Genomic DNA, 13,376 nt, shown 5'->3' on the forward strand with positions numbered 1-13,376 from the left:
GAAAAATATCATTTTTACTATAAAATTTTTATATATGTATGTATGTATATATATATATATATATTGGTAATAATAACAGAACCTAATGGCCTAAAAAAATAAAACATCTTATTCCCCTATCTAAAGTCTAAACCCGCACTACTTGCGCTGCTCTTCTAAATAAAAATTAAAATGGGAAAATTTCTGTAAAAGATCATGAAGTCCCTCACAGGTTTTACAAATTCATTACTTACCACGCTAGCATATGACTTTTGTTACAAAATTTTAACTTCTAAAAAGCCTGTTTTACCCTTACATGGGTCGAAATAAATATGAAATATGTCATTTTTTCCATCGTGTACTACAAAAATGAAGTAAGACATGTAAAATTCAAAAGCAATGTAAACTTTAAATATTTTATTTAATTAGTATTTTCAACATGTGTGTAACAAAATGAAGTAATACTTCAAATTTTATGTTTTTTTTCTTAAACGAAATTCACCAATATGTTTAGATGAATGTAGCAATTAAGCCACTTTTATCCAAATATTAAATCAAAGCCAAAGAAATAAAATTATAATAAATGATGTGCTTTATACGAAAATTGTAATTATGGATGAAAACATGTAAAATTATTTGAAACTGGACATAATTCAATAGTTTATTGGATGTTATAATGCTGGAGTTTATCTTTAAATTTTTTTATAAAAAAATGGAATATTTTTTCAATATACAACTTATCATCTATTTACAAATTAATTGTGATTAACAACTAAAGTGAAAAATTTTGTATATTGTTTTATATTAAGGGTTTAATTGTAGTACTGAATAAAATTAGCAAAGAATGACAGCTTAAATTATTTTTTATACATTTAATACCCTAAGCATGTAGCCTCATTAATATTTGATAAATAGTTTCATTTATAATTGTATAGTCAAAATTTAGTTTCTTACAACTTTTGCCTAGTAATTTTTTTCATCTACAGATAAAACAAAATTTGCCCCCACTCATTTAAAATCTTGGCTCCGCTCCGTCCAACGGCATATGCCATTGCCAAAATATTGCATTTGTCTTCCAAATTGTTTTTTTATTTGAGAGATTATACAATTTGTCAATTACAAATTTGGGGCTAAATTTGAATTCTATGCTATTTAATAAATTAATTAATATTATTTTATTTTGAATTAACTAAAAGTAATCCAAAAGTGGAAAATTTAAAATTTAGCATTCTTAATTTTTAGCAGTTAATGTTAGAGTATAAATGATAAAATTTGACTTTAATATCGAAATTTATGATCAAAAAATTCATATTAACAACAAATTATAAAAATAGAAAAATGGTAACTTTTATAGGAGTTGCTCTTTACAAGGCCAATAAAGTTTTTTGCAAATAAAAAAAAATCCACATAAGGAAAAAAAAAAATGAAAAGACTTGAAAACTTTCATCGTTCAAGTGGGACCCAAGGAGGCTTTTCCAATCCTTAATGAGCGTTTGTTTTACTATTTTTTTATTATTTATGGTTAAAGAATTCAAAAGACAAATCTTTCCTGGGTTGCCTTTTTTTTTTGTTTTTTTTTTTTGGGGAAAAAAATCCAGGGTTACTTATTTTGTTTGAAATTAAAGAAAACGCAATTTTCCAACTCTCTTTTCATCTGTATGTGTATTAGTTCCGATTTGATAGTTCCCTAACCCATACTCCTCCCACATTTTTCACAGGCTTCCTAATTTCCCCATTTATTATCTGCAACTTTCTGTCATCTTTTTAGTCAAATTCGTTTCTTTTTAACTTTACATGGAACAGGTTGGCCGGCCTTTTTATCACACATTTATTTATTTTAGCTTTTTTTAGTTAAAAGACTTTGGACGGTGACTTTATAAAATTAGGAGCAGTTAAACTAGATTGCACACTTTCTTGGCACAATCAGATCAATTAATTAACAATGATACATATATTTTCGATAAATATATTGATAAAGTAGATCGTGTCAATAGCATTACACATTTTATTAGGCTTTGTAAGTAGACTATTGGACTTTATAACACTAGTCATTTGGAATTTCACCCCATATCATTCTTCTCTAATTCCAACATGGGAGAACAGAGGATTCTAAAGTTAGAGCAAATCTCCTTTCAATCTTAAAATGACCAAAGGCCAAATTGGCTCCTTCGAAAGTATCTAGTCTAATTTATGTATTGAGATTTCTAATTAATACAATATATGTTTTTATTTTGCAAACAAAAAAAAAATGACACAGGAGAAAGGGAATAGAAAGCTAATGAAATATTTAAAAGGTTAGCTGCATTTTGACCCTTTGATAATTAGGTTTGCAATTTAGGTCATTAACTTCTTTGATTCAACAATTTAATCCCTTAATTTTTCAATTTATTGTAATTTAGATTTTTATTTTTATTTTTGATTAATAATAATTAGTAGCCATCTTATATAATTTATATTAAACTATATCATATTTCATATTAAAATGTATTAAAATACAAAATTCTATAACTAGTTTAAAAATTTACATTTTTAATATTTTTTAGTTTAAAATTTGATACAGTTTAATATTAATTAGATGATTCGTACTAATTTTTATTTTTTTTACAAAATTAAAAGGTATAAAAATATAAATTTTTATGAATAAATTTACACTTAGTATCTTTAGTTTGAAAGTTGATAAAATTTAATACTAATAATGTGAAAAAACAATTAAATCCTATAGTTAAAAGGTAAATAACACCCAAATGCATTTTTAGTATCTTCTAGAGTTTGAAATTGGATATAATACCAGTTTGATAACTTGCACTAATTTTCTTAAAAAAACAAAGGATACAAAAGTGCAGAATTTTATCAATAGATTTAATATTTTATACTTTGTTTTTTTCTTGAATATTGATATAATTTAATAACTATATGTGAAACAACAATTAAATTTTATAACTAAAAGTCAAATAAAATTTAAATTGCACCAAATTAAAAAATTAAAAGTTAAAATTGTTAATAAAATAAAAAATTAAAAAATAAACAAAATAGAAAAGCTGGAAGAGCTTGATTGGTGGGCACTTGATGATTGAAATGGACTTTAATTTGCATACCTGAATTCTAGCCCAGGATAACTAAGAGTGTGAAACATTTTTAAGAGAGCTATTACCGGTTAGTTCACAATTATAAAAATCATAAATTAAGAATTCAAAGAATACCAATTGGTTATATATTTAAAGAGGATTGCCAGTTAATTATTAAAGCAAAATAATAACACATTGTAGCATATGGGCACATTTTCTTAATGTAAGATTTCGCTGGAGTGGATGAAAATAATATTTTGTATTTATTTCAATCGGATTTTAGTATTTTATGTATTTAACCTAATCAAATTGAACCAATTAAATTTAAAATAGCTCAACTCAATATTGGACACTTTCAAATGAAATTTAGCTGCAATCTAAAAACAAAAAAAGACCTTTAGTCTCACAGCTTGATGGTAATACGATTCAAAAATAATAATAATAATTCAATTCACGGCTATGCCCATATGCATATATATATATATATATATAGATATATACCAAAAGGGCCATGATAAACAAATGTCATCATTGTCTCAACCACCGTCTCAACTATCATAAACAGTGATTATTTGGTAGTTACAATTTTTTTGCTTCTACGATTACCCAACAGAGATAACAAAGTGTTTGGTCGTGAATCATTATTAGGTCAAAGAAACCTGCGCTGAGGTACTCACAGGCGCTGGGGTTTGATTGAAAAGCACAACCAGTAGTGGGACCTGTAGCAAAGATGCCTATAACATGCACAGATTTTCCAATTCCAATACGCCTTCTAAAAAGCCTAAAAAGGGTGAAAATGTTTGAAATCCTGGAGGATGTCGCGCTGGCTTTTTTGTATGTGAGTGATTTGAGGATACTTTAATAAATATTATATAATTCATATGCATGAGTGCATGTAGCTACCTTACAAAAGTAAACAAAAGATTTTGCGACCTACTTAGAAAAGCTTGATCATATAAATATATATATACATATATATATATATATGAAACATTGTCTCCCTACCTATTTCTAATTAATACTATAATTAATTTAATAAAATGGTTGATATGATTTCCAAAATTGGTTTGAGGAAGTGAATGAGAGAGATCCTGCTATACATAAAATATAATCAAAGTATTGGATGTGATGGCCGTGATTTGTTGGTCAACGTTTTGTTTTCTTCATGCACTTTTTATCATTTGGGTGCCCCCCAATTTTAAAATAATATGGGTGCTCCCCATTCGAAAATGTGTGTCATTTTCCATCTAAAGCAGAAGCAATGTTTAGAAAGTTATATTTGTTTTAAAATTTTTAATATGATTATTATTATTCTTTTCCTGAGCAGGACATTAAATAAAGGACACAAGTAGAATCATTCAGGCAAAAAAAAAAAAAAAAAAAAAAAGTTTCAATAAGTCTCCACTCATTTCAGTCATATGCGAGGGCATTAAACCTTCCTGATTAAGTTTATTGAAATTTGTCCTCGAAAGACATTTTGCAAATGTCCATCTCGTCCAAAGACGTTTTAATATTATTATTATTAGTATTATTATTTTCCTGATTAACTTGGAGCCTTGGAAATTCCAATCATGTATATTCTTTTTTTAAAATTCTTTTTTTATAAACAATCATAAATTTGAATCTTCGTATAGATAGAAATAAATTAAAAAAGGATCGAAATGAATAGTGTAAAAGTTGGCTAATTGAATATTATTCATACTCATTATAAAATATAAAAAAAAAATTATTATAAATGATAGAAAAAAATTATTTTAAAATAATAAAAAAAATTATAAAAAAAAAAGATTAACATAATAGAAGCTAAGAAATTCCTTAAATGGGATAATTTAAGTTGTTTTAATTTATTACAGGGGGGTGGGCAAAGGAAAGAAAGACAACGAATCGAATAAAAATAAAAGAAAGAAGAGGCAGACACGCAACGCAAGAGGGCAGAGAGAGGTCCCTAACCAAGATTCACCTAATATTGGCGTCACCACTCAGTATGACCAGCATCAGCATCATCACCAGCCCTGCTTTCCTGCTGCCCCACCTGCACACCTGCACCTCTGCACATCCTGCAACCCCACCCGGCCGTCATTTCATAGACCGATTTGACTCTCCCCTTTGTGGTCCCCACTTTCCTCAGCTCTCTTTTATTTTATGTTTTTTTTTATTATTATTATTATTCTGAAAAGCCAAAAAAAAAAAAAAAAAGGATCCAATTATTTACCTTTCCTTAAATAAATAAAATTTTTATTTGTTCAACAAAAATAAATAAATTTTTATATATTTTAATGATAGTGCTATAAATAATGTGCCAAGTGGGATCCACATAGTTCACGTGTCAGTCTCAAAAGCAAGACTGCACCCAGCTGAAAACGGGCGGGTCCCCCACGCGAGCGAGCGAATCTCTGTGTCGGCAGCAGAGCCCTCACGGCGGTCACCCTCTCTCTCTCTCTCTCTCTCTATCACTCACTCTCACTCTTTCTCTCTCTAACGTTATCCACTACACGACACGACACAATAACCAACAGTAAAACAAAGTTAAGTAAAATGTTAAAATTTATGCAAATTTGAAAAATAAATAAACAAAATAAACGAACCGTTTCTTGTTTGTCTCGTGTCGTACGGAAACTCCGTGACCCTGTCGGTGACGGCGGCGGCACTCCCCTTCAAGTCGTTTACGGTCCTCCGCATCAGGCATGAGCTGCCCAATACACAGACGTTTCTGGTTTAATTGTGAGTTTCGGAAAAGAGGTGCATGGTCGAATGTAAATAGTTGTGTGTATATAAATATATATATATATATATATGTGTGTGTGTGTGTGGATATGTATGTATGATGATATGGATACCATCATAGTGATGATGATGATCAAAGATGAGGTTTGACCGGGTCTGAATGTGTGGATCTAGGTGGCAGAGGCAATCCCATCAATCAGTATCAGAATGGTGGCCCACCAGTGGGCCCTTACAAAGTTCATTGTCTTCGCTACTTTGCCTTGTCCGTTCTTTTATTTTATTTTATTTTTATATATCTCTGGCCACCAGGAAATCCATTTTCTATGCTTAATTTCCTTAATTGGATGTGTCCTCATCATACGCACCATACAGTTTCTTCTAATTAAAATCTTTCCAATTCTATTTCTCAGGGGGGGGGGGAGAAGAAAAACTATTTGTTACAATTGGTGTTAGAAAATATACTAGCTGTGATAATTGATGATTGAAAAGATATTAATTGTGATTATTGATGATCATTGATTAATAATAACCTGTATACTATATAACAATTTAAATAATAATATTCACTTTTAAACTTTTTTATGAAAAGTATAATTAAATGCTTTCAATTAATTATCATAAATAATAATAAATAGCAAAATTTTATTTTTTTAAGTTTCCAAAATCATTCATAGCTAAACATCAAGTTAATTATGTTACATTCTTAATTATTTATATCTACCAATTAGACCTTTTTTTTTTCAAAAAAAAAAAAAAAATTCTACTTGTCATGCCTAATAATTATTAACAGGAAATTCTGGAAAGCTGCCAAAATATGTGAAACAGTGGTTCAGTAATCCAATGTTGCAAGTAATGGGTACCAAATCTTATACACTGTTTCCTGCATTACTAATTTTGCATAAATGCTTTTGTATTTAAAAACATTACAAAAAAAAAAAAAATACCCCTCCTAGATTTTAATTTTTATTGCAATATCACACTTTCAATTATGTAGTTTATATGTAATTATAACCCATTAAATTGTTCACAGGTGCATACAAATTTTTTTTTTTTAATTATGTATAAAAATAATAATATTCCAACAAAAACAAAATACAAGATATTTCTGTAAGTTTTAAAATTACAAAATGTTTTTACAAAATAAAAGAAGTGTTACAGTAACTTTTACTTTAAAATATGGTGTAGATATACAAAGACCCATAGGTGAGTGACAATCATATTTAAGGGCTTTCTGTATGGACGGATCCACTAAAATCACTTCTTAGAGTAGCTGGCACCTTCAAGCATCAACATTTTAATAAAACTTATGTAATTAAGTTCCGAACAAGATTAAAAAATTTTGATATTGTAGAAATATCAAAAGTTCTACATAGAAAAATTTCTATTAAAAATATCTAAAAAGATCAAACATCAATATAAAATTATTTTAAAAAATAAAAATTTTTATTGAAACTTTAGCGTTAATTTATTTAAACAATCAATTATCAAATTGATTATAAAAATTATAAAATATTATATATATATATATATATATTATATTTTTTTAATCAATTTAATTTATAGTAAATGATAACAATTATAAAAAAACTATTATTGATAAATTGTTTACTAATTAAGATAAAACAGCCATTACAATTACATTATATTTCATAAATATCATCTCAATATTTATAAAATTATTATATAATTGAAAAGTTTTAGTATTTTTTTTGTTCTCATTTTAAAATATGAAATGTGAAAAGTAATTATTAAAAGATATATCTCTTTAATAATTTTTTATGTAATTATTAATATATTAACCCTAAAAATTTTGTATTAAATATAATTATCCTTCATGTTTAATATAATATATTATTATATCATTTTTTTATTTTTATTTATTTAATATTATTAATATAATTACTATTAATATCAATTTTATATAATATTATATTTTTATATTATTATTTTTCATTCTTATATAATCCATTATTAATGTGTAATTATAAATTCTAATAAATACATTATATACGAAATATATAGCAAATATATATATATATATATATATATATTATCAATTAATAAAATTTATTAAAATTATTAAATTTAATTTATTTCTTTTTATTTAAATCATTAAATAGTTAAAAATTAAAAAAAATCATTCAAATTAATTTGGTAAAATAATTTACTAAATATCACTTAAAAAAATTCTTAAATATTTTTAAAATTTTTATAAAAATTTTTAAAATTTCGATAGATATTATAAATTTTTTAATTAAATTGTAAAAAATTTGATTTAAAAATTTCATAATTTTTTTTTTATAAAATTTCGATAAATATTATAAAAATTTTATTTATTTTTATTTGTAAAATAAATTTTATTTTAATTCTTAACAAATATAAAAATTTTAAAAAATTTTTAAAAAATTTTCAATTTTTTTTTAATATTTCAATTCTCGGTTCCAAACAATGTAAACACAAAACAAAAAAGTCGTTACAAGTTCCAAGCAATCGCTGACGTCCAAAAAGAAAGTTCCGTGCACATCATTCTGCACTAAGCTCTCTCTCTCTCTCTTTAATTTTCCGACATTTATGTCTCACTACGTATTTATGACATGTCCACTAGACTGACCAGTTTTGTCTCGCAATTTTGCAGAATCATCATCAAGATTCCAGATAAACCACCACAAATATATGTGTATATACAATGTAAGTACATATTTACTTCTAATAATATACTTTAAAACAGTCCTTTTTTACAAATCATCCAATTGATTGGTTTACAATTTACATCAATGGAAACCTTACCCATATGCTACACTTTTACACTCCCCAAGTGATAAAACAAATGGTAAAGAGAAAACAGAAAACTTGGCCCTTGTTTTAACTATGGTCACAACATGCCTTCCGCTTGAAATGACTAAAACTTGTCTATTGAAAGATGATTTTATGTATTCTAAAATTAAAAAATAGCTTCATGGGGACTGGATAGATAGCAACTTTAAAAATTCATGGTAAAGTTCACATTTTGAGTCTGATTATCATGTCTGGTGGAAAAGCAAAAATATGATATTTAATACAAATTCTAAAAATAAAATTAGGGCCTAACTTGCATTTTATGGGAGCTTACTCTATTAACAACGCAAATGTCTGTCTCATGGTAACCATGTAGCATAATCCTGTGCTAATACAACACTAATAATGCACTACTTATGCATTATTAATCACCTAAATTATAGATTCTTAATGCAAGATTTTCTTTTTTGCAACTCCAGTATAATAGTTATATTATGTCTCCTATTATATAGCAGTATAGCTTATAGCGTTTAATTGTTTTATAAAATGGAACGACTTCCTAAGGATTTTCCGCATCACTAGAACCGGGACGAGCATCCAGATTGAATTCATCAGTGACATCTCCATTTATTCTCCATCTGTTAGTTAGACAAGCATGCATAGACTCCACTGTAACATTTCACTTCAGCACTTAAATGATAAAGAGCGACAAAAGAAAGATCTCTGATATGGTACCTCTCAAGCACAAATTTCCCTTCCTTATACTTTTGGTTTTTGTCATGCGCAACTACCTATAAAATTCAAAATAACAATCACATACTGTATCTTGCATTGGAAAAGATATTACCAAGTACTGAAGTGAAATCCATTTATAAGTGGAATAAGACACACACACGCACAATCAGAGCAAAAGAATCTACTGAATTAGAATAGCGGCACAGTATTAGTAATAATGCAGCAGGAAGAAAAGTATCAATAATGATAGAGATTCGTTACAAAGTAAAAACCTACGTCAATGAAATTTTCCCTTCCTTTAAGATGTGGAAATTAGCACTGCAAAACATTCACATTTTCTTCGAGATCCTACAATTTGAACCCTGTTACTAATTTTCTATTACTATGACCTTCTTGAGAAAGGTCCACCATGACCACAATTCACGGCTAAAAATACAGACAACATTTTCTACTTGTGAATATTCATCCCAAAAGCAGTTAAATATTATAAAAAATTAGGAAGGGACCTAATCTAAAGATTTGGCACTACTTTAAGCAGAAAGCAAATCAAGTAACAGCAAGATATTTTGTTCCACAGGATTTGGCACTATGTGTAGTTCGTCCACAATTACATTCTCTCCTCTTACCCATCAATCAACAATTACATTTCCCTTTTTCTGTAAAATTTGTCAAATTCTTTGAGTATAAGATATGTTTCTTGTTCAGAAATGATAACATGGACAACTACAAAAGAAAAGATAGGGGCATAGAGAAGAGAAAAGGCTTACATATTTCCAACCAAGAATCTGTCCACAGCAGCAGCAAAAAATATCTTCAACTGTGTGCGAACCAGAAAGCATTAACCTCTCTTCCTCAGATCCAAGAGTTATATTTACCCTGTATAAATTTTCGTTGGCAGGTGGAAATTAAGCAATAAAACATCCATTTATTTTCATTTACAGGTTTGACACTCCTAAGAATCAAACCATACCAAAGAGGTTTGTTATTTTCTGAATCAGAAACAAAGAATAAAAAACAAGTTTCTAGTTCACCATAGCCTGAGATCTCATTTTGTACCAAAAGGAATTATATGCATACTTCTGTATGACAACTTGGTACTCGAGAACTTACACATTGCTGAAAAGATATGCCCTCCCTTGCCGGCAATTGAATGACTAATCACATTTGAAAAACAAATTAGATAGAGCAAAATCCTTGAACAATATGGCATATATAACCATAAAGTGTTCTGTAGATTAAAGTATTTTACAAATCATCTTGGCCATTAATATTATCTTATCAAACAGAGCATAAAAAGATGGATCCTTAAAAGTCTGTACGCTTTGAACTGTTTAGTTATGGAAAGTCAAAACCTATCATTCATATGCTATTGGATAACATCATTTTAAAAGCCAAGATTATCAGTATTTAACAATGTCTACAAAATGGGCTCTTATAATTATACTTAAGCTTACATGAAAAAACAAATAAAATAAAAGAAATACATATAATCAAATATCATCAAGAGATTAAGCTTACAAAAGCTTAGATACAATACTACATAATAGAAAACTTTAAATTCAAATTAGGGCTATCTAATTTCAGAAAAGTTACCACTGACAAAGGTTTAAGAAAATAATTTTCCCTACCCCTGTCATGATCTAATGCCCACAACTTGGAACATATGAATACTAATTAATCTCACTAAAAACTTCAGGATTTTGCCTGCTCCCCAATAACTTAATACTTTTCCATTGTCTAAGCATAATACTCATAACCAGCCCGCTATAGGTACAGGGGCAGTTATTGGACTTCGAAGTTGGGGCATTTATGACCTGAAATACCATGCTAAAGTTTCACCTGATATTTCCATCACATACTGAGAGGCCCGCTATCTCCTCTTTCATAGCTCTGCTTTTGTTAGTTGTCATGGGAAATTACTTTAAATATATTGGTATATTCACAAGATATTCGAACAATAAATCAATATTAACACCTGTATTTCATTAACAAACTGGAGAAAGGAACAAAAGAGGGGGCCGGGGAGGGGGGGTGGGGGTGTGGTGAGGAGGGGGTGAGAAGGTCCTTTCTATAACCTTTTATTTAATTTGATAAATTTGTAACTTTTTCCTTAGCTCTTTTTTCAATCCAATTGAAGCTTATGCAATGGATTTTAGAACTATTTCCTTTTAAATTTGCTCATATCTGAAATCTGAGGCACCAAAAGAACAAAGGTTTCAGGTTTTACATTAACCAAAAAGAAAGCCTGTGTAGGTAAGGGGAACGCTTTTAGAGGAAACGTCTCCAATCACTTTTAAGAGCAAACACGGAAGTGAAGATCATAGAGTTTAATACCTGATATGTGCATGGATAAATTACATTACAGGCTGAAATAAAAAAAAAGGTTAGATAATTGAGTTTTTAACGAAGCACATTGACTTTTCTCCAACAAATCAAACCATTTTCTTAGCCATTGCATTCTTGTTTTGAATATGCAAAGCAATTTAAACAATAATCATTTTTCTTACTTAAAATTTCACAAGCTCATTGACCATTATCAAAATCCCCACTTTTGCACAAAATCATATCTAATTACCTAACAACACCATGAAAACAACTCAAAACTGCCATAGAAAATCTAATCCATGTATAAAATTTCTTGTCAGCTGGCTTCCGCCATCCATGGCTCTACCCCTCACCAGTTTGCACCAATTATCTAATAATCTCTACAAACCGCTTAAATCGAATAACAGAAACAAACCCATTCATAATACAATAATCCTAACTTGGGGTTTTGAACCATATAAAAGATTCCACAAATTGAACCATGAAATTTCCTATCTTTTACCAAATCATAGGACTGAGACTAGCAACTAAAAGCAAAGAGCAAAAATTAATGGTGGCTGAAGCAGAAGAAACAAGGCGGGGAATTGAGAGGAGAGAAGAGAGGAAGAGAATAGATACAGATACCCGAGAGAGGACCTCGTCAACGAGGGCTAGAGGGATGTCACAGAACCTGCATCTATAAGCCTTGCCATCCAATTCAACCAGAAAAACCCTCCCCATTTATCTATCTTCTCTCTCTCTCTCTCTCTCTCTCCCTCTCAACCCTCTGCTCTATCGCAACGCATCCTCTGTCTCGAAGTCTTCCTCAGTTCCTCTCGCTTTCTACCATCTACAACAATGAAATACGATGAACCGTAACCGATGGTTCTAGCCAACTTGAGTTTCGAAACCTTCAGCCACCGGGACCGGGAAATCCCGGTGACGTGCTGACCTTTTTTTCCATTGTTACATCCACGTCGTGTCTTGTACCATCTCTAATGCAATGCCTATTGTTCGTTGATGTGGCAAACTCCTCTCCATCGCACTTGTTGCGCTGCTTATTTGTTGTTGACGTGGCCATAGGTTAAGGAATGTTTGAGTAATGATAAAATCAGTTGGAATTTAAAATTTTTAAAAGAATAATTTTTTTTTATTTGAATAATATTTGAAAGAATAAATTCATAGCTCTATAAAAAAATAAAACTCACGAGAAATTAAAATAGAAAATAAATTTTTCTAAAAAAATATTATTTTAAAATTATTTAGAAAATTAATTTTATATATATTTTTAAATAAAATTTTATTCTGTATAAATTTATTTAATTATTTGTAAATTTTATTTTTTTAATAAATAATTATAAAATAATTATAAAAAAATCTTAAAAAATTTATTCTTGAAAAAATAAATTTCAAAAGGTTGATTTTTGAAAATCAATTTTCTTCAATATTTTTTTTATCAAATAATCCTTAAAATTAAAATGCGTTGAAGCATCTCAATGAGATATTCTTTTGGTATGGATTGCCAAATTATATCTTATAACTACCTTTTTAGTTGTCAGTAAATTTTACATATGTTATTTTTAGTATTAAATTTGACATCAAATTTGTAATTGACAAAATTTGGCATTGAGCCTCATTTTAAAAGATATGTAAGTATTATGTCATTCAATAAATTAATTAATATTATTTTTGTTTTTAATTGGTTCTATTTAACAAAATTTAAAATTTACTATTATTATATTTTAGTATTTGTCATTGGAGCATGGATTATAAAATTTGGCATTCATATTGTCA

General features: G+C 28.4%; 1 protein-coding gene across 1 annotated transcript; it reads right to left on the reverse strand.

The window, feature by feature from the left end:
* Positions 1 to 8,738: 8,738 nt before the first annotated feature.
* LOC107425049 (protein yippee-like At5g53940) lies at positions 8,739 to 12,552 on the reverse strand. The gene is made up of 5 exons (XM_016034988.3): positions 12,228 to 12,552; positions 10,389 to 10,432; positions 10,046 to 10,154; positions 9,279 to 9,334; positions 8,739 to 9,181 (listed from the first exon to the last, which is right to left on the reverse strand). The coding sequence occupies exons 1-5, from the start codon at positions 12,321 to 12,323 to the stop codon at positions 9,103 to 9,105; spliced, it is 384 nt and encodes a 127-aa protein (XP_015890474.1). The 5' UTR covers positions 12,324 to 12,552; the 3' UTR covers positions 8,739 to 9,102.
* Positions 12,553 to 13,376: the final 824 nt, after the last annotated feature.

Source organism: Ziziphus jujuba, chromosome 1 (assembly GCF_031755915.1).
Source record: "Ziziphus jujuba cultivar Dongzao chromosome 1, ASM3175591v1".
Taxonomy (NCBI): domain Eukaryota; kingdom Viridiplantae; phylum Streptophyta; class Magnoliopsida; order Rosales; family Rhamnaceae; genus Ziziphus; species Ziziphus jujuba.